This window comes from Talpa europaea (genome assembly GCF_964194135.1).
Source record: "Talpa europaea genome assembly, chromosome: 4".
In the NCBI taxonomy this organism is placed as follows: Eukaryota; Metazoa; Chordata; class Mammalia; order Eulipotyphla; family Talpidae; genus Talpa; species Talpa europaea.
The window spans coordinates 4,864,100-4,885,916 of record NC_140070.1 but is presented as its reverse complement, the minus strand read 5'-3'; the positions used below and the strand labels follow the sequence as shown (position 1 = coordinate 4,885,916).

At 48.9% G+C, this 21,817-nt stretch overlaps 1 protein-coding gene across 1 annotated transcript in view; it reads right to left on the bottom strand.

Moving 5' to 3' along the window:
* The window catches only part of ENPP6 (ectonucleotide pyrophosphatase/phosphodiesterase 6), a gene marked incomplete at its 3' end in the record, with an annotated part of 74,589 nt that overhangs the window by 21,974 nt on the left and 30,798 nt on the right, over window positions 1-21,817 (bottom strand). The window contains exons 2-3 of the mRNA XM_084231228.1: window positions 15,753-15,932; window positions 858-969 (exon numbers count right to left, since the gene is read on the bottom strand). Coding sequence (XP_084087354.1) covers window positions 858-969; window positions 15,753-15,932 — 292 coding nt within the window. The remainder of the gene's footprint in view (window positions 1-857; window positions 970-15,752; window positions 15,933-21,817) is intronic.

Below are 21,817 nucleotides of genomic sequence, written 5' to 3'. Positions count from 1 at the left end.
TAACAGCACCAGGCCTGGGCAAGCTGGCTCTCGGGTTCTGTCCCACTTCAAACCTCCATCAGGAGGATGCAGACACTCCCTGGGCCTCGCTGCTTCTGGTGTGTCATCTGCCCGACTCTACCCAGGAGACCCACTCAGCAGCCAAGGTGACCTCCAGTCCAGCCCTGGAGAAACCCCCAACATCCTCACCCTCATGGTTGCTAATTCCTAGCACAGACCATGCCCTGCTCCCCACCCCAGCCCCCCGCCCCGTCTCCCCTTAGATTTCCACTTCTGCTGAGACTGACCCGAGGCTCTGTCCTGACCTCTCGTTGCGCGGTTTCCCTAACAGAGTCAGGTGCTGTTCAGGACTCCATCGCCTACCTCTGCGCTTTTCAAGCTCTGTGTCATGTATCCAGGTGGAAGGAAGCAAAATAGATTCTGTGTTGTAATATGCTAATAGCCTTTGCACAGTTCCAAGAAGAGGGACGAGGAGGCAATTTTCCACCACAGATCTTTCCTTTGGGGAGAGTATTTTTTGCCAAATACTTATTACTATCTCCCCAGGTACAAGCATTCAGTAAATCATGATTAGAAAAAGGTCAACATTTATATTGTTTCTTTTTGTCCATCAATTTAAAAAAAGAAATTTCCAAGTCCTTGAGGATGTTCTTGCTCTCAATTCAGCATTTCCAAGAGCGCTCCTGCCTGAGATCTGCTCACAATTATTCTCTCATAGCTAACAATCACCAGGTGAGAGGCTCCCACCTCAGACATCACTGCGCCCATACCAAGCCTTCTTGGTTCACGTTAGCAATCATCATTGGTTCCAGAAACAAGGGAGAGCAATGGTGTGGCTGAGAATTTGGGACACTTACTTGAATGAGTCAAGAGCGTCGCTGACTGCATTGGCAAAATTGATATCCGTTGGGACATTTTTATATTCTAGGCAGTAAGTAGGTCTGACACCAAGAATCTCAACCTCACAGCCTAAGAAGGAAAGAGATGGTCATGGTTACTTTCTTCAGAACCAAGGTAGGGGGATGAGCCTATTTCTGAAAGCAAGCCCCAGTCATCAGAATGCAATGTTTGTTCATTTCCATGTAAAACGGTAACTTATCGCTGAGAGGTGTAGTAACTGTAATTTTATTTGGACAGAGCCAAAGTTCTCAAATGCAAATCAAGACAAGCGCTAGCAGACATGGGTGAATATCTTGTTTTTCCCAATTTGAAAAAACAAAAATTGGTTAGAAATTACACAGAAATGCCTCAGTTAAAAGAGCCTTCATACAGATTTTTCATAACTTCTAAGTCTTCTAGTGCATCTTTGCCTGTTCTGCAATGGAGCATTAGATAGTATCTGATTGGCCCAGGATTAATAGAACAAATTTTTCACTAGTATCACTGATTTTAAGTGAGCCTCAAATCACTGCTTTCAAGCAAAGATTCAGAGCCACAACCTTGCTTCTCCCAGAATAAAGAACAAGTGTAACAGGTGTTCAGTGTCAGGAGCTGCTGTGCCCTCAGCTTCTCTGCCCAGGACTTCTGGACAAGAAGTGGTTGCCCTGAGGAAGAGGCACCCAACCTTATTATGAGAATAGAGGGCAGGAAAGGGATGAGATTGTCTTGAAATTGAGTCTGCTTATGAGCCATTGATTCTGAACTAGTTGCTATGTTTAGACATGGTGGCAACCAAAATGTGTTTGTTGGGGTCTGTGGAGTATCTTAGAGTTTAGTCTGTGGTCCATGAAGTCCAAAGTGAGGGGCATCTGTACTGGTGTCGTGGGAACTCAGATTTAGGTGTTATTTAGGTATTAAATAATAGATAAAACCTAAACTTCATTTTAGGTATTATTTCCTCTTAGAAGGCTTCCTCCATGTTGGGTTCAGTCTTATTGATGATGCTTAGCCAGTGGAAGGAAGAGCTGGAGCAAAGTGTGGGGAGCAGAAAGAGATTCCTAGGAAAGAGAGGAGCAGAAGCAAAGATTCAGAGATGAGCGGCAGTAAGGTATGTGTGGGGAGCTGTAGGCACCATGAAGTTCTAGACAAGGGGTGTCAGATGGTGAGCTGTTGTGTAGAACAGAGAAAGTGGTTGCCAAGGTGGCCACAAGGAGTGGCAGTGGACAGGGTGGGCGTGTAGGGAAAAAAGAACATGTGTGTCAGGAAATGCATTCACATCACTCCTGGGTACAAGTTCCAGGGGTGACAGTTGATTTCTAAGAGGATGGGACATCCTCCAGGAAGAATTCCTCCATCTGGAGTGACACAGCAAGGTCTGAGTGCGCTATGGGAGACGCCACCGCTCTCCGCCAGACATCGTGAGCTCGCAGAAAGCAAGGTTATCTAGGACAACTGAGAGGTGCCTCCCAGGCAGCAGCTGCCATCCCAAGACTTGTTTATTGACTAGGGTATACAGGCTAGGTGACCTCAATCCTGCGCTTATGTTCTAGGAAAATACTCAGTGGGATCGTGACTGGTCACCATAGTATAGACAGTTGTGTTTGACCTGTTGAAGGTTATTTGTGAATTTTATTGCTATCTCAAAGCTGTGCACTCAACCCTGATTGAGGAGACAGACTTTGTACCCCCTGTGCTCAGTGCTGGCACCCCAAACCACTACCTATCTACAAGAGATCAACAGTTGTGCACAGCGTGTTCAGGTGTCTGTTCTTGGCACCTCTGGCACATGGGTGTGTGCACTTGCGACTAATGGAATTTGGCAGTGGTTTTCAGATGAAAGAAACAGCATATTTTTGACATTGTGACATATATGTTTGACATTAATATCAAATTATAAATTTTTTTAAGTAATAAACAATAATTGTGTTATTTCAAGGAAGAACATGAATAAGTTAAGGATGCGTATTGGTACAGCCAGAGCAACCATCAGAAAAAGACCACAATATAAACTAAAGGCAATAGAAAATGTATAATAAAAATTTTAAAGTAGAGGACAGGAAAGGAACATGAGGAATAAAAACAGTTACGACAAAGTTGACTATAAAGACAGGAGGCTGAAACCTATATCAAATAGAAATCACTTCATTTAAAAGGCAGAGATAGACTGGATGCAAAATGAAGACCAAAATATATGCTACCTATAGGAGAAAAATTAAATGTAAATGCATTAACTGGCTAAAAAGAAAAAGCTGGAGAGAAAGTTAGACCACACAGTAATTAGCAACTTGATGTATTGGGCCTTTGGAAAAGTCATGATGCATTTTTGCTTGAAAAACATAGAAAAAGATACATCATGTCTTTTCCGACAACCGAATAGTTCTATGCCTGAGTAGGTTTCTACAAAACATCAACTGAAAGTGAAGATGAGCAACTGCAACGCTTGAAATAAAATACTTGGCCACTTTGTAAAATTACTCAACAGTTTCTTATAAAGTAAGACATACATCTACTCCATGAGCCAGCAATTTTTCCCCTAGGCATTCACACGAGAGCAGTGAAAGCAGGTCCACAAAAAGACTTTTATAAGAACATTTATAGTAACCTTAGTCACAATAACTCCAAATTGAAATAGCCCAAATATGCACAGATAGGAGCCTGAGAAAACAATATCTGATATCTTTATACTGTGAAATATTACTCAACAGTAAAAAAAATAAATAAGCTACTGGGAGTTGCCCCACCAGCAGTGCGTGTGAAGAACCATTGAATGAAAGAAGACAGAGGACGGAATTGTTGGGTCATAGGGCAGATCCATTTACTCTTTTGAAGAATCCCCACACTGCTTTCCACAGGGCTGGGCCCGTCTACAAACCACCACAGTGGAATAGGCCTCCTTTTGCTGCACACCCGCAGCAGCTCATGTAGGATTTTTAAAAATATTTTTAAATTTATTTTATTTTTTATTTTATATATTTTTTATATCATTTTTCATTTTTGCACAATGTATGCATTTTCATCTTGGTTATAGCCCCCATACAATTCCCACCACCCTTGTTTTGATCCTACCCCCTTCTCAGCCCCCCACCCCACCCCATAGTGTGTCTCTGGTTTATAGTTGCTTGTTGATTTTGATTTTTACTCTATTATCATTAGTCTTTTTCCTGGTCCCTTATTTAGGTTTTCTAGATTCCTGCTATGAGTGAGACCATCCGGTATTTTTCTTTTTCTTTCTGTTTCTCTGAGCATGATCCCTTCCAGCTCCATCCATGTTACTGCAAATTGCATGAGTTTATCTTTTTTTTTTTTTAGTTTATCTTTTTTGAATGCTGAGTAATATTCCATGGTGTATATGGACCACATCTTGATCCAGTCATCTATTTTTGGGCATTTGGGTTGTTTGCAAAGCTTAGTTATTGTAAACAGTGCTACTATAAACATAGGGGTGCAGGTGCCCTTTTGAATTAATGTTTCTGTGTCCTTTCGGTAAATACCTAGGAGTGGAATTGCTGGATCATATGGAGGCTCCATTTTAGCAGATTGAGGAATCTCCACACAGCTCTCCATAGTGGTTACACCAGTTTGCACTCTCCTGTGGGATTTTTTTGATGTTGGTCATTCTCACAGGTGTGAGATGGCATCTCATTGTGACCGCACATGAGGGGAGAAAGCCTATATTGTGAAAAAATAAACAAGGCTTTTCTAAAAAAAAAAAAAAAAAAAAGAAGAGGAAAGGAATATTTAAAGTATGATTCCAGGGTCCTCCCTGGTGGTGCATGAGTTAAAGACAGTGCTACCAAGAGCTTTCGCCAGCCATTGCAACAGGAGTTCGATCCCCAGCCGTCCAGGGATCTGGCCCATAAGGCGCAGCAGACCTCTCCTATCTCACCTGCTGCTCCCCTCAGCAGTGTATTCCAGTCAGTCTTCCTGTTCTGATCCCCACTCTGTCTCTGGTGAATCCTCTCATCGCCCCCTCACACCTCTGGCCTATACCCCACCTCTTGTATGCGTAAATATATATTTTTTTTAAAAAGTATGATTCCAGTTGTACAGAGCCTGGGTGGGCATAATGCTCAAGGAAGACAATGTAAATCAGGAAGCGTCTGCTGCTGGAGATGGCAGACTAGTGAAGACTGAGTGATATATATTAAGGTAATGTGTGAAAATATTTTTGTTGAAAAATATGAAGCATATGTAAATTTTTATAGTGATAATCTGGATCTAAAGCTCCAAATTAATTAAATAAAAATTAAGGAAGCGTGGGAAAGAAGCAAAAGTGTTTCTATTTGGGGGGGGGGCGTGCCAATACATAATCTTTTGTCCTAGCTGTTGCTTTAAAAGATTGGAATAGATTTTTTTTAAATGTATGCATAATTTCCAAATCACTGAAGGAAGAAAACATCAAAGTACATGAAAAGTGAGAGAAAAGAAAAGGAGGAAATATCCAGGAAATGTTTATCTGAAAGAAGACTGACTATATTCATTCAAAATAAATGTTAATCTTTTCATTTTATTGTATGTAAATTGTATCTCAAAAATTAAATGATAAAACTACTATAAGAGAATGTAAAAATGAAGCAAGAAAGAAAATCTAACTGCAAACTATTTACAAACTTGACACTTGAAACAGACACAGAAGAGTTAGAGATAAAAGAATCACCCAAAACCCCCAAAGATAAACCCAAAAATCAGGTGTGTGAGTAGCACCAAAGTAGATGATGGCGTCAGCTATCTGCAATGGATCCAATTCCACACTGAACACTATCAACATGTGTGATTGCTTACAGATCACAATTATACAATGCGCACACACACAAAGAAGTCTTAGAAATGTACAGTGAAAAATTTCAACCTTGGTGAAAGAATTTAAAGATAACTTAGAACATCAACAATAAAAAATAGATAAGGTGTATCTATTTAAAATACATAGATGCAGCTATAGAAAGATATAGAGCATTTGAATGTTAGTATTAATATGCCAGATTCCACAGATACTGAAAATTTTCTCTTTTTATAGAATATGCATCATTTTCAAATATAACGGTTGGAAACTTTTATCTTCTTTGGGCCCATAAGGAAAACCTCAGTAACTTCCAAAAAGCAGAAATGTTACAGGCCATCGGGCATAGTATCTGACCGTCAAGAATAGTCTTAGGAATTAATCATCATAGTTAAGTAAAAATAAATCCATCTCCTTATAAATAAAAAAGAAAACCATTCTGTAAGTTGATGTAAAGAGGAGATAAAAACTTTTGCTGACAGGCTAGTTATTAACAGCAGTGAAAATTCTACACTGCAAACTTCCTGGGATGCATTGTCATTTAGGTCAGAGGCAAATCAGGAAAGTGGCCCTCACCACTGTAATTTATTGCTGTTAGAGAGCTTCTCATCAAGGCAATTAACGAGAAATAGAAATGAAAGTGAGTGCTGGGAGTCAAGGGGGTATGCCTGGGGGCTCCCCACAGCACACCATTCAGCTCTGCCTGGGCGTGGCAAATACATCGCTTTGGGACTGGCAGAGACAGGAGGACCACCAGCTGCAGCGAGGTGCGCTAATGCTCCCCTGCTCTACTGTAGTGGGCTCTGTTCTAGGCGGTTTAGAAAAACACCAATTAGCAACCCATGAATTGATTGGATCAAGACCTGTGTTTGGAAAACACCAAGGTGAGGCGTCTACTCAGGAGTGGGTTCTGAGTCACTCTCCTCTGTTGAGACAGCGGCTGTGAGGCCATGAATTTCTTACAGTTTTTACTGTACATGTGCTTTGCCTCACAAACATCTTCCAGGAGCATAGTCTGAGGAAATAAAGTTGTGCGTACATGCATCTTTATTACAGTATCACTTACGATAGAGAGTTAAGCAGCAATTTAAATGTTTGGCAACACAGGTGTGGTTAAATTATGGCGTGTCGAAGCAGAGAAATGCCACTTGGGCTTTCACACCATTGAGTTATTTGTATTTATTGACATCGTATTTTAAGTGGGAAAAAAGCATCTTGTTTTTATAAATATTTCAAGCATATTTTTGTCTAAAAAGGAGTGGAAATCCAAGTGACTGGTTTGGTCGACCTTTTTTTTTTTTAGTGAAGCCAGCCATTCTGAACTCAGGACTCCAGTTCCATCTCTTATTACTGAGAGAGAGGAAAGCTTCTCTATTCTGGGTAATTTTTACAACTGAATGTGCAGAGTGTGTGTGTGTGTGTGCACGCGGTCCATGTCCCATGTTATAGGTGTCACTGACACTCCACACACTGTATCTCCTTGTAGAAAGCAAAGGCGTTTTCAATGACCACCTCATTGTAGAGTGAATTGAATCAAAGACTAATAGGATTCAAAGCTCAATTTTATCTTTATGATAATGTCAAGAAGTTTTTACTCCTGTCTATTTCTAACTTATTTTACTCCTCATGTGTCACCCTTCATTGTTCTGACGACTTTGGGGTGCTTACTAGGTCTCTTCTCTTCGGTGGCCTGTGAATTCCAACCTGTGTCATTTCCTTCGTGATATGGTTCCGTCAAAAGCTCAGTTCAGTCTCTTGGCCTCTCCATGGCTGCTTTTGAGACCAGTATTTGACTTAAGGGGAGACATGTTACCAGTTGCCAGATACAGCTGTTTCTCTAGGTCTTACAGATACAGATACAGATACAGCTGTTTCTCTAGTATGTCTCTGATCCATCACACACACACACACACACGCACACGCACACGCACACGCACACACAGCCTAACAGCTTCTGGGTTTAGTCAGGACAAGTTTTGCAATAGATGTGAAAGTTGAAGATCTTAAAATTGATGGCCTTAAAATTAATCTTGTTCTTGGAAGCCCTTGGGATCGCAGTTTGGAGACCCCTGGCCCAGCAGCGCTAGCTCTGCTCTGTGGCACACTGACGTTCAGAAAACACTGAGCACAAAGTGGCCCGTGCAGGGGGGGCAGGAGATGAGGATGGTGGGGATTCGCTCCTCTGGGTCGTCCCTCCACTGAGCAGAGCAGCGAGGGGGAGAGCCCGACAGCAGAGCAAATGGCGTCATCAACTCTCTTCAGGTGGCCAGAGAGCCAGACGGTGGGGCGAGAAGGGCACGTCTCACTCCTCTGAGAAGGCCCGGCGGCAAGTCCGGCAGATGCTGCTCATCTGGACACGGTGACCGCACCCGCACGAGCCTTTGAGCAGCCAAGTGGACAGAAGCTGGGGCAGCTGCAGCCCTTCTGCTCGGCCTGCCGAGAACGGCCTCTCCGTGGGGAAATCTCCAAAGGCAGAAACATTCGCCTTCCCTCTGCTGCAAACCCAGTGAGAAGAAAGCAGCAGCCAGGACGTGACAGCGACAGAGCAAGGGCCGTGAGCGGTGACCCTGGCCATCTCCGAGCGCGGCTCAGTATTCCGGGGTGAGCCCGTGTGGGTGCTTTGCTTTGTCCTGTCTTATCTGATGGACGGGGGCAGCTGGCAGGGGCTGCGTTGCGCGGCTCCCACGAGAGAATTCTCTCATCAGGCCTCTGTGGGCCCCGGGCCCGCGTCTGCCACGGCCCCGTCTGTGGAGGCGGGCGCGTTGCTCAACCTTGGGCTGCTGCCTGCGGGCCATTTTCCCGTCTTTGCAGGGATCATGGAGCCTGTGAGCTGAGGCTGCACTGCAGCCCTGTGCCCCAACACGCCTGCGGAGAGCTGGGGTTTCTGAATCTCTGCCTGTGCAGGGACAGACAGCAAAGGCAGGGTCCCGGGTTTCAAAGATGTAGCAGGTTCCCTGGATTAAGATGTCACAAAAACTTTGAGGGCATATTTTGACTTTTACTCCATCTTGTTGCCTCATCATCCCTAGGGAACTCCATAGGAAACTGCCTTTAATTAGGGTTCACTTTTTAGGACCTCATCTTATCTCTGTCTAGAGCCTCTGTCTTGCCCCAGCTCAGGTTGAGTGAGTCGCCTCTTCTAGAGCCTTCTAGATACACCCTGAGTAGAAGATACAGGGTCAGAGGCAGCTGAGGGGCCACCCAAGGCCCCCCAGGAGCCCGTGCATCTTTGTGCAAAACAACTGAATGCATTTCTTTTTCAAAGCACTTAACTTCCATACACCAGCAAATTATTTTAATAAACCTACTTTGTCACAACAGCAGTTGGTGGCCAGGAGCCAAAAACTGTTGAAACAGACGTGCACATCTATGACGTATGTGATGAGGGCAACATCCCCCGGGAGGTGGCGGCCTGGCGCAAGATGCGCTCGGCGGCCTGATGTCAGCCCTTCTATTTTCAGCTGAGAAAACAAAGGCCTCCGAAGGGAGAGGTGACCACCCCAAGGTCTCCCTGCCTGCTGGTGATCCCTTTCCAATGCTGGTACTTTTCCACCCAGCGCGCAGCTTTCCCGCGTGAGGTTCTGCTTCCCGGAGACCCTCTCTAAGGGCCACCAAGTCGAGTCCATAAAAATCACATTTCTCCAAACTTCCTAAGCACAGATCTTGCCTGCCAAGCACAGCTCGGCTTGCCAACTGTGACACTTCTTGTAACAATAACCCTTGTGAGCTGCATTTTATGTGATAGGAGGCAGGTGTACAACTGTTGAATACGTGTCTCAAGAGAGCTTATTAAAACAGCTAAGCCAATTAACTCTCTTAGAAACATGTAACCTTTTCCAGGAAAATACATCTGAGGCACAGGAGCTTGTGGGAACAAGTCCTGGTGGGGAGGCGGGAGGTGGGGGTTGACTTTTGATCTCAAAGCCCTTTCTCCAAGGTCGGCTGGCCCCCGGGGCTGGGACCTCTGGTGGCAGCTGGTTCGTGATGTCCAGAGAAGACACAGGGCCAGCCTGAGGCCAGGATGCCACAGACTGGCCTTGTGTGCGGGGGCAGAGGGAGAAGCGACTCGTCCATGAGCACGGACTCTGGAAACACAGCGACAATGACTCACTGGGTGTAAGGAGTGACAAATGGGACATCCAAGTGGGAGCGGACACCTGCCTGTCCCAGGCCAAGTCTCCCCTCTGGGGAGGAACGCTGAAGCTGCAGCAAGGCATGAAGAGGTCAATGGTGGGTTTTAATCTCTTCCTCTGCTCACAGGGAACTCCCTGGCCCAGCACCAGGGGGCTTTCCTGCCGGGTGGGACCAGGGGGGCAATCAGTGAGGGGATATGAAGGCTGCCCCCGGCACCCTGGCGCACACCCTGCCCATCGGGACCTGCACGTGCTTACGGTGACCCCACGCTCCCTGCAAAGGACGTCACGGCCACTTCGGCGCTACACGCCGCCCCCCGTACATCCTCCTGAGAACAGCTGGCTGCCTGGGGATTGGTCCACAGCAGACTGGGCAACTTCGGGGTGCGAGATGCCACCCAGAACTTTCTGTTGGGACCCAAATCCCGATCCAGAGAGCCTTTCCCTTGCAAGCCCTCACGCTGAGCCTGTGCTCCCCAAGTCTTACAGACTGTTCACCTCTGCCTGTTCCCCAACAGATCTGCCCTCACGCCTCCTTTGTCCCTTCTTGCTCACCTTCCTTCCTATCCCCTGCATCAGGCCACTCGGGTTGCTACAAGCTACTGTAGACTGGGTGGCTTGAACCATCGTTTATTTCTCACTAGCAGTACTAGAAGCTGGGGAGTCCAAGTTCAAGATGCTGGCAGTTCGGAGCCCGGTGAGGAATTCTTCTTGGGTGGCAGGTGGCAGGTGTGGCTGAGAGCGAGCTCGGGTCCCCTCCTCAAGCAAGAGCTCAGCTAAACCTCCTTTCTTTCCAAAGACCCCACTTCCGAGTACTATCACATTGAGGATTAGGGCTCTGAAATACAATTTTGGGGAGAATAGTCCCCAGTAGTGTTTGTATCATTATTTGGAGAATCAACTTCTCATCAGGAAAAGCCATTTTGAAACCCAATAGAAACACTCCTCAGCTGGGCCCTAGACTCTGTCCGCCTCGCCCACGCCGCGTCCATCCTCGACTCTTGCAGGTTCTTGGAACATCGGAGCCTCTCTCCTTCCTTTTGCCCGGGCCCATTCCCTCGGGGCAGCTCCTTTTCCAGAAGACCAGACCCCTCACTGGACGAGGTCACTACGAGCTCGGCTTCCTTTACTGTCTTCACCCCGTGAGTCCCACCCTTTAAGATGTTTTATGAAGAAATAGATTTGCATTATCTAGGAAGAATGAAAGTTCATCCCTGGATTTCTTGTTGGCGGGAAGGCCTTCGAACTAGCCTAAGGGCTGAGAGGCTCTTTGGGCTACGACACCATCCAGCAAAAGGAGGCAGGCTGGGGTTGGACACCCAGGAGAATTTCCCAACGCTGCAAGAATTGCTTCTGCAAGCAGTGGATGGAAGGGACAGCCTGCGTGAAGGTCCGGGAGGGGATGGGAGAAGCATGGAAGGTTCTAGACACCAAAGTGGGATGGAGGGGCATGGCTTCTGCAAGCAGCCATCTAGAGAGGCCACACCCCCTCCACGGCACTGCACCTGGAAACCCTGCAAACGCTTTTGAAGATCATTTTCTTTGAGACAACCTCATACTTGAGAAGTGAATTTATAATCTTTCCCTCGCTGGCCCAGACACCATCCGTGATTCAGCCTTGCCAAATTGCCGACGAACAAAGGAAATGACTCAAGTTGAATTCAACCCAGAGTCCTGGAGAATTCTGCCCAAGCCCACTCTTAACAGACAGCGTCCATTACAAGAGCTTTGGTGGATACGTGGGTGAGTTTGTAACAGTTTCCATCAAAAAAAAAATCAAGTCGATTTGAGATCACAGGAACACGCATTGTCCCTCAAAGACCCCTTGGCAGTCGTCATCATTTTTCTTTTGTTTGATGTGAGCAATTGTGGGTGTAGTACATGCGGGTGTATTTTTTTGGAAAGGGATCATAGTTGTGGCTGGTCTCCTAAGGATGCTCTTGGCTCAGGGTGGGAACCAGCAAACTACATACTGACTAAGGCCTCTTCTGGTCCTAAGATGACACATTTCTTGAAATCAAATTGGTGACATTATTGGAAAATGTAGGGAAAATCCAGATGCTTGTATTTGCAATGTCAAATATGTGCTGGAAAAAATATTTCCAGTGTTCATGCAGATGTTTGGTGTCCTGCCCACAGAGGCGGTGAAGGCCGGCCCTGCTGCGGACTCACACGTGTCGCTGGGCAGCTAGTGTCCCCATGCCTGAGTGGAGGCGTCAGAGCTCAGCTCAGCCAGGTTGGCAGCGGTGCACCCTGGGAGAAGCGGAAGATGCTGTGGATGATCCATAATGTTAAGCAGTTGCCGGTGTGTGGTGGATTCCTTGCCCAGGTGAAATCACTTCCACTGTAACAACCAAAACTTGATAGAAGCTGAGTCAGCTCCCCACTGAGCCCACCTCTGGAAAGCAGGAGAGAGGAACTGAGGGGCGGTTGTGTCTTTCCCCACTTGCAGGTGTGTGATGCACCAGAGCCCCTGAACCAGATACTCAAGGGAAGAGCCCTGTCCCGGGCCTGGGGCGCTGCCTAATTCCCTGGTGTGTGGCTTCCGGAGCTAGCTCTGCAGTTTGGTGATAAAAGATGAGACACAGAATCTTCGAACACTCCCAAGAGTTTGAAGCACAGACCCCCCAAAAGGTTGCTAGTTTTGCTCCTTTTTGTCCTTCCTGATAGCCATAAGAATAAACTTAAAAACAGGAGCCACTGTGTGAGCCCCAGTACCCGAGGGGCTCAAACTCCATCTCCAGACACTCCCTCACCCTCCCGTCCCTCCAGGGCTCCTTCTGTGCTTTGGGTGGCTCTCAATAAAAAGTCAGTGCTAGAGTTTCTTCCCTTCCCCCCTCAACAAAAGTCCATTGACTTTAAAACACAGAGCTGGAGAGGGGGAGGTGCTGGCAGAAGGCGCTGGCGGTTCACCTGCTCTGCAGAACCTTCCAGGTCCCTGATATGCACCTCTGGCTGATTTCCCTGGGTCTTCCAGGGGAAGACTTGATTTTAGGACCTGAGCTCCTTCCCCGAGGCACAGTTCTCAGACAGTTCTCAGAAAGCTCCATGGCACCATCGGGTGTGGGTCATAAAGGATCTGTTTACAATATTAAATTTCTCAAGACTTGAGGTAGAGTATTTTGGACTCTTCACCACTGATCAATTTTTCAGTCTGCTGCTTTATCTACCTGACAGGAAGACTTGAACTACTGCCATTTCTAAATTGCACTTCTAAATATTGACTTAATGGCGAGACTCAAAGTGTCATAACACAGCTCACTGGAGCAATGAAGATTTTCCAGGCCTCGAGGAAAGGTCTGTACAATGTCCTGTGGAGGGTGGAGGAGGCAGAGGAGGGTTGGAGAAGAAAATCAAATCAAGTCATGTCTAGAGGGGATGGCACCGCAGGGCACTGGGCTGTTAGCTGGCTGCGGGGGAGGACGGTGAGCACAATGCTTCAGCTGCCAACCAGCAAGAATGCGAGATGCCAGAGCACCCCTACCCGGGCTTGGGGACAGGGCCATCTGGAAATTACGGGGAGCTTTATTCATGCATCCAGTTCAGCAGGACTGGACAGTATCTGAGAAGCGTGGATGCCTCAGCCAAACGCCATCGAGGCTCAGCTCTGCGCTTCAGCTGGTCTCCACGCAGGCCAGAGGAAACTCTGGGCGGTGTCTTTTCAGCATCTTGCCTCCCATACTTAGCATTGCACACTGACCTCAAGGTGCTCCTGCCCCGCCAGGTCGGCTATTGAGCTGTGAACCAAGGAAGACACTGGCCCGGTCTGGCCTTCCAGGAGCTGCCTTGAAGGAGCTGAAGATACTTTATGTGCAAATTAGCCTTGAGGCTGTTCTGACCATCAGTGATATATAAAGTCAAGCTGTTTTTTTAAAGATTTATTTTTATTGATGCATGCATGCAAGAACTGAGGTGCAGGCCAGAAGTGAGGAGAGGTGAGAGGATTCACCAGAGACAGAGTGGGGAGCAGAACAAGCAGATCTACTGAAATACACTGCTGAGGGGAGCAGCGGGGAGGCAGGAGAGGTCTGCTGCACCATGTGGGTAGCTCCCTGGCCAGGGATTGAACTCGTGCTGCAGTGGCTGCCGCTAGCTTGGCAGTGCTGAGACTTGAACTCCTGCACCACTGGGGAGGCCCAATTCAAGCTGTTTGTTAGCCTTGGGGAGCCAGAAGCCCTGGGATGAATCAGAGAATAGCGTTCTGTAAAGCCGCGGGGAAAGGCCTGACGGTGACGCCACCTCCTTCAGGATCTCCCCACCTCGCTAGAGCACCTGCGGCATCCAAAGGTCAGTGGCAGGAAGTCACATGTGGAGAAGGGCCGTGGGGGGCTGGAGAGATGAGGAGGGAGGGCTCCCGGGCCGGAAGAGAGCGAACTCCAAGCACAAAGTTAAACTAGGCGGCTGCCGTGAAAGCCGGACCCCAAGGGGGCAATATTCATCTGGACGGTCCTGAGGTTTATTCCACGGGGCCCTCGGGCAGCCTGCCCGACCCGCTTGTGTCCCGGACCGTCCTTGCTGTGTAATGACAAGGCTTCTGAGGACAAACTCGGCCAGCAGCCCCTTCTGGCAGCAGCCCTCGGCGCGTAGGGCTGGGCGCTGAGTCCGGCCCCCAGGGAGCCGATGAGTTTGGCTGCAGGGCCCGCTGGTTTCTGACCTCCTGTGCTGCTGGCTCCGTGAGCTGAGTCTCCACGGGCAGTAATGGGCTCTCCCTACCTTGCTTGAAAGCTGCTTCTCATTGCGTCAGCAGGACGGTTGCCATGGAGAGAATCCCAGGTGTGTCTGAGGAACTCTCCCGGTCCCCAGAAACTGTAGCTCCATAGGGCTGGCCTGGGCCTTCTGCTTTCGCGCCCAGTTTTGAAGGAACGCACCCTGCTCTGGCCTTCCCCAGTGCACCCTGGACGCCAGTCTCTACTCTGCGGCAGTCTTCGTGGCACTGACAGCAGCAGGGCTGTGGGGCTGTTTTCCATCTGCCTGAGTTCTGTGCCCCTCCGAGAGCTGGCAGAGCCTCCGGGCCCTGGGCAATTCCACATGACCACCTCCCACCAGCCTCCTCCGAGCCCTGCCGAACCCCATGTTCCTGGTGAGGCCGCCTGTGACTCAGCCAGGGCTGAGTCATCGTCTCCACTCCCCCCGCGCCCGTGGGCCACAACCCGGTGCGCTCACCATCCTAGCAGGCTGCTGCCCTCTAAGCCAGGCAGGGGGGTGCCCTCAGCAGCTGCTCCCTGCGCATCGGTCCATTTCTCCCAGGCCTGGCCTGCTGTCTTCTTCCCTAGGGACCATCATCCTATTATACCACTAAGAATTCGGGAAAAGTGTCTACAGTCACACTCACGGAAAAGCCAAGTCACCCACTTACCTAGAGAGTGAAACCCACCCCCAGGAAGACAATGGCGTGTTGATTCATTTGTTAACAAGGAATCCTCGCATCCTGAGGAGAGATTTGCCATGACCAACCTGAGTGTCCTGAGCACCTCCCTGGCAGCCAGGGGAGTATGTGCAATACTCACCTCACTGCAAGAGGTAATTCAGTGTCCCACTGATCGAGGGTGCACAGGAGGAACGCTAATACAAAGGAGCTCCCTTTCATACACTTCCCAGAAGTGTGGGTGGTTGGCATACTCTTTTCAGTATTGTTGGGGAGCTCAAATATCTATAGGAAGGCAAATAAACAACCTCTTTGTTGGCCTCTCCTATGGATTCCAGGTTTTGCACGTGGGATCCAGCACCTCTCCCCCGAGCCATGATTTTGCATTTAGGATCTCTCCCCCCGAGCCATGCTTTTGCATGCTAGATGGCAGAGATGTCGCTGAACCAGGGAATTGGGGGGATGTCACCATGTATTTGGTCTAAGACAAAGTTCTCGAAAAAAGATTCCACTTTGCATGCCCTGGCTTCAGTCTCCCAGCAGGACTTCCCCATCCTGTGGCTTCAAAGACCACGGAGCTCTGCGCCGCAGCACTCACCTGGCCAGTAGTACATGTAGACCTTCCTCCTGGCCTTGGTCAGGGTGATCCACAGCGGTTCCGACCCGTTCCACCAGAGCGGCATCAGGCTGTCTCTGTTGACACCGATGTCAAATGACTTGTTGGTGTCGGGGTCCCACATGTAGTTCCCCGTCATCTGATGTACCTCACAGTGGCGGCCTGGGCCGAGGAGAGCACACAGGGATCAGTGCATTATCCTGATGGTTTTCAAGTTTACTCATTGCTCTCTATGATTAAAGACATTCACGCTCATTTAGAAAGCACAGAACAGCATGCACATTTGCTTTTGATTTTTTTCACCCTAGATGTTTCTTGTCTTTGATAAGATCATACAGACAAACAACCATCCAGAGGCAAGTCCAACATTTGAGGGTGGGTCGTTTGGGGAGGAGTTAATGTCACGCCTGAAGCAACACTCAGGACATTGTGTGCAAAGTTTCTCACATTTTTCGTGGCTTGATGTCCAAATACAAAGCAGAGGTGGGGTGGGGGGTTTGCGTTCCATCCTCACTCAGAGCTCCCCCTATGCCTCTTCCAAACCCTCCTCCTGGGCCTCCCTGGTGGCTCAAGGGGTTAAGCACAGCACTATGAAGCTAACCGGCCAGGGAGCAACCCACATGGCGCAGCAGACCTCTCCTGTCTCCCCGCTGCTCCCCTCAGCAGTGGATTTCAGTGGATCCGCCTGTTCTGCTCCCCACTCTGTCTCTGGTGGATCCCCTCACCCCCACACCTCTGGCCTGGACCTCAGCTCTTGCATGCACAAAAAAAAAATAAATCTTTAAATAAAAACAACAAACCCTCCTCCCACAAGATCACGAATCTAGATGCCATAGAGTTGATTTTCTTTGTTCCAGTTCCTGCGCTGAACACTCACAGAACCTATGACATTGGAACAGAATGGCCAGAAATAGATGCAACTTTGACAAACAAAGCAAGAAAACCAGCCTCCACGTGGAAGACTCTGCAGGAAGGAGGGTCGCTCCTCTGGGCCCGCTTCGTCCCAGAAGGGAAGCCAGAAGCCAGAGACGCAGCACTTGGATTCTCTTGAAACATTCAGCTCCGATTGTTTATTTTGGAGCAATCTGTTACAGCTTTAAAGTAAAAATAACACAAACATTGGCAAGTGCATCAAAAATGGCCACAAATTTTAGTGCACTCTTTGGTGCCTGGGGGAACATGCTTCGTCCAAGCGGCCTTGGCGGTGGATGCTGCTGTTCCCTCTCCCCGCACGCCCCCAGCCCCACAAGCACTTTATTTTTAAACAAAAACAAAAAGTTCATAAAATACAACTCTTGGAATTTAGAGACCAAAAATACCAGAAAGGGCAAAGATTCCATTTCGTCACAAAAACCCAAGCCTGGAGCTCACAGCCCAGAGGACCCAACAAAAGGGTTTTCGAGTTGTTGTTTTGACTCTGACCTGAGCTCTCACATGCTGATAGCATTCAAAAAATAAAGTGAAATAAAAACTGAACAATGTTGCCAATGCATCAGTTTTTAAGATAATTTATTTATATATTTTTTTCCCCTAGTGTCAGATTTTTTTATTAGGAAGACTTGTGGGGGGGCAGGGCCGGGGAGGAGGGGCGAGGGGAGATCAGAAGCACAGATCATAGCAGAGCAGCAGGCACAGAGAGAAGAGACCTTCTGCTGCACCACATGCGCTCTAGCTCCATGCCCCCTTCTGGGGGCTAGCTCCCACGCTCCTTGCGGGTAGCTCCCTGGCCGGGGCTTGAACTCAGGGCGCAGCGGTGAGAGCGCTGAGACTAACCCCTAGGCCATCCTGGAGGCCCCGCCAGGAGCTTAGTTAAATGGAGCCTTTAACCTTTATTAGGAGGCTTCAGGAGAACTACTGACAGCTGCTTCTCCAGCAAGTCAGAAGAGACTACCCCTTCCCTTCCCTTCCCTTCCCTTCCCTTCCCTTCCCTTCCCTTCCCTTCCCTTCCCTTCCCTTCCCTTCCCTTCCCTTCCCTCCCCTCCCCTCCCCTCCCCTCCCCTCCCCTCCCCTCCCCTCCCCTCCCCTCCCCTCCCCTCCCCTCCCCTCCCCTCCCCTCCCCTCCCCTCCCCTCCCCTCCCCTCCTAGGGCCCCTGGGCGCTGAGGGAAGATGGCTTTCAGCAGCACCTCCATGTCTTCATCAGTGACAAGAGGGGGCAAAGTATGGGGATTTTTCAAGTCTAAAGTATTTTTCATTGATGAATCAGAAGAAAAACCTACACAGTTCAGAAAGTAATCAGGATTGTACTGATCCTGAAAGATTTCTTTGGTGATGATCGGGTGTAAAATCAATATTTAGAAGTTTCTAGAGATTTAAGTATGCAGACTTCTGATGTCCTCATAGAATAATGAATGCTCTTAGTGAGCTGAAGAGACTCAAAAAAACAAAGTAAATAACCCAGTCACAAAATGGGCAGAAGAGATAAAAGGGAACTTCTCCAAAGAGGAAATGCAAATGGCCAACAGGCATATGAAAAAATGTTCAGCATCTCTTGCCATCAGGGAAATGCAAATCAAAACTACCATGAGATACCATCTTACACCAGTGAGAATGGCACATGTTAAAAAAACTAGCAACAACAAATGTTGGCGAGGGTGTGGAGAAAAAGGAACTCTCCTGCACTGTTGGTGGGAGTGCAAACTGGTCCAACCACTATGGAGAGCTGTGTGGAGATTTCTGGACCTACTAAACATAGAGCTTCCATAGGGTCCAGCAATTCCACTCCTAGGTATTTACCCAAAGGACACAGAAACATCAATTCCAAAGAACACCTGCACCCCTATGTTTATAGCAGCACTGTTTACAATAGCTAAGCTTTGGAAACAGCCCAAATGCCCAAAAATCGATGACTGGATCAAGAAGATGTGGTACATATACACCATGGAATATTACTCAGCATTCAAAAAAGACAAACTCATGCCATTTGCAGCAACATGGATGGCGCTGGAAGGGATCATGCTCAGCAAAATAAGCCAGAAAGAAGACGAAAAACACTGGATGGTCTCACTCATAGCAGGAATTTAGAAACCAGCAAAGCACCTGTAGTCCATGACCTTAGTCTATCCTTTGCACTTGTTTTCTTCACGTTGTATAGAAGAAATGGATTAAGTAGAAGAAGCCATACATTTCTGGGCATTAAAGAATAGTTTGTGTGGTTGTTCAGAATCATCTTGGAAGGCGCAGTGATTTCTCTCTCCATATCCTCCAGATATTTCTTAGCTCGTAAGTGTCTTCTAGTACCACCGTCTCTTCTCCCATCAGTATACACTCTGTTTGCCTTCCTTGCTCCTAGAAGCTGCCCAAGGACATAGGACAATATTCTAAGATCTTTCCAGGCCCTCCATGGATGGCAGTGGTTTCATATCACGCTTAAACAATCTCCTGAGGTTGTGACCTGAGAGGTCCCGGCTTGGGGGATCGTCCACAGACCACGGCTGTACTCCCTGCTCCGACCTGATGCTCTCCTCAGGATCGGGAACACAATGCCCTAGGGACACCAGGTGACTGCAGGTCTCCAGCATCACATCCCGGTACAGGGTCCTCTGAGCTTCACTCAGGCACTGCCGCTCCTCCCAGGGGAAGTTCACAGCCACGTCTTCAAATGACACCGTCCCTTCTGAGGGAACATTTCTCATCTCAGGGCCGGCAGCCTGTGGCTGGTGGCCATGACAGTCGGAACAGACCCTGTGGATGAGGGTGCGGAGGTTTCTCGGGGCGCCCCTGCGCTAGCGGAGGCGCCGGAACTTCCAGACCTATTTATATGTTTTTACATCATTACTTATTATTTTTTAAAATGTATCAGTTTTACTTAGCACGTCCAGTCACGCTTAGGAACTGCTCCCCGGGCTGTTCCTTGAGGCAGGAGTAGGACACAAATGTGCAAACCCTCACCCTGCGGTGTTTCTTGTTTCATCCTCAGCAGAGGACCCTCGCAGAGAAGGGCCTCCTGGGGCTTGGCTGCAGGGAAAAGCAGGGCGCCCTTCACTTGAGGACCCCCCTGAGGATGCGCCCCGCAGACTTCGGGCCCAGCGGCGTTATCAGATGAAAGGTGAGGGGCTGGAAGGGCAGCTGTTGGCGGGCGCGTCCTGACCCCCCTCCTGCACGCCCAGCGCTGCCTTCCGTCTCTGAGCCAACTCGCCATCCTCTGCTGCTCTCGCCCCGCACACCAGGCCAGATCGGCAGGTAACCCTCGTTGGGAAATGCCCTCTCTCTCCCGTCCTCTGGTGTGGGGGTCTCGCGCCTGAAACCCGCGTGCACAGACCCCGAGGAGGGGTGCTTGTGGGAAGGGGAGAGGGAGGCACCACTGAATCCCCAGGAAGGGCCTGGAAGGACCAGGGACACCTGGAAGGACCAGGGAGGCACAGTAGGGACACCCAGAGGGGCCTACGAGAATCTCTGCTTCCCGAGATGAACGGTTCAGGCGATTCTAGAAGAAACACCTGGAGCCACATACAAGCCGGAGCCTCACGTGAGTCAGCCCTGCGAGGCGCTGCATTCGAAGAAGCATGAAGTGACTGACAATGATTTTGAAAATATGAAAACCTTGGTTTGCGTCTTCCAGAAACCCCGCAGTACCGTGCGTTAGACTTTCCCCTTCCACACTCACCCGCTTCAGACCCCAGAGGGCGCGAGCAACCCAGCCCTCCCTCCTCCTGTGGGTCAAAGATCATGGGGAGCCTCCTACCGGTTGTTGCAGAACTAAACTAAACTGTTGCATGACTGGAGTGTGTGTGTGTGTGTGTGTGTGTGTGTGTGTGTGTGTGTGTGTGAGAGAGAGAGAGAGAGAGAGAGAGAGAGAGAGAGAATTCTTCCAGAGAATTCTGGCTACACTAAATCCTCTATCTGTTACACACACATAATTTTAAGCCCCCGTGGAGGAGAGCAGGGATTAGCGCCTGCAGTTCACACACAATTCCAGCCTAGTTTAAATCTCCTGGTGACGACACCTTGCTTCCTGTGACTGAGCCCCTTCCCTCTCTCGCGCTGCGTTTCCTTCCCCAGCCACTGCCATAGCGTCGGAGTGTTAGGGGGAAAAGGCTGTCCTCAAGCTAATTCCATGCAGGCTTTGCGGACGCCACCCCCACCCCAGGCCAAAGCCAAAGACACTGGGAACTCCAAATCCCATCACCACCCAAGGGAAGGTGGCTGGGACCTGAGGGTGGGGTTAAGCAGCCAGGTGGGTCTAAAGCCAGACACGCGGGCTTTGGAGGGTCCCCCATTTTGACTCTCCGCCAGCTCGCAGCGTCCGGCCAGCTCAGAGAGTGCCTTTGGGTTTCCAGGTCGGCGGATCGGGTAGGACGCATGAAAGACTTTATTTCCCTATTTTCTCCCTGAGTTGTACATTTTCCTTATTTCCTTTTCCCTGGTAAATAAACCTTTTATGAACCTTTTGTGTGTGCCTGTAGTGGAGTATTCATAAGTCCCTTGTAAGCGCGCGGGTGAGGACCTGTTATAGGACAGGGAGAGGGGCAGCCCAAACCCTGCAAACCTGCCTGTTCTAAATGGGTTCTGCCATCCGCCGCATCAACACAAAACATAGGAGACTTTAAAGGGAAGGAACTTTAATAAAACTCGGAAACAATACAGGCAAGGCAGAGTCTAGTTTCTAAGTGAAGCACCCAAAGTTACCCGTCCCCTCGTGGGTAAAACTCCATCCATATGGGATCGGCCCAGAGCAAGGCCCCAAAGCCTGCCACAAGTCTAAAGCACCTTCCAGTGGGGACCCACGGAAAAGGGTCAGAAACAACCAGACAAGCCCGGAAGGAAAAGAGCAAAATCAACATCAAGATAAAAGCTGCCATGGTCACCTCCCCACGGGTCTCACCCACATCTCTGTCACCCAGTCCATGACCAAAGGGCAAGCACAGTTTTTTCACATGTCTCTCAGCTCCATGTGCCTCCTCCAGGTCTCCTTCTGGCTCCATCCTGCTTCCTTCCTTCTCAGTCTCCTCTGCAGCTTCTCCTCTCCCTGCTCAGCTCCACCCTCCCTTGGGTGGGGCAGGGAACCTGGAACTTCCCCCTTTCCTGGGAACCACCCTGTTACAGACCC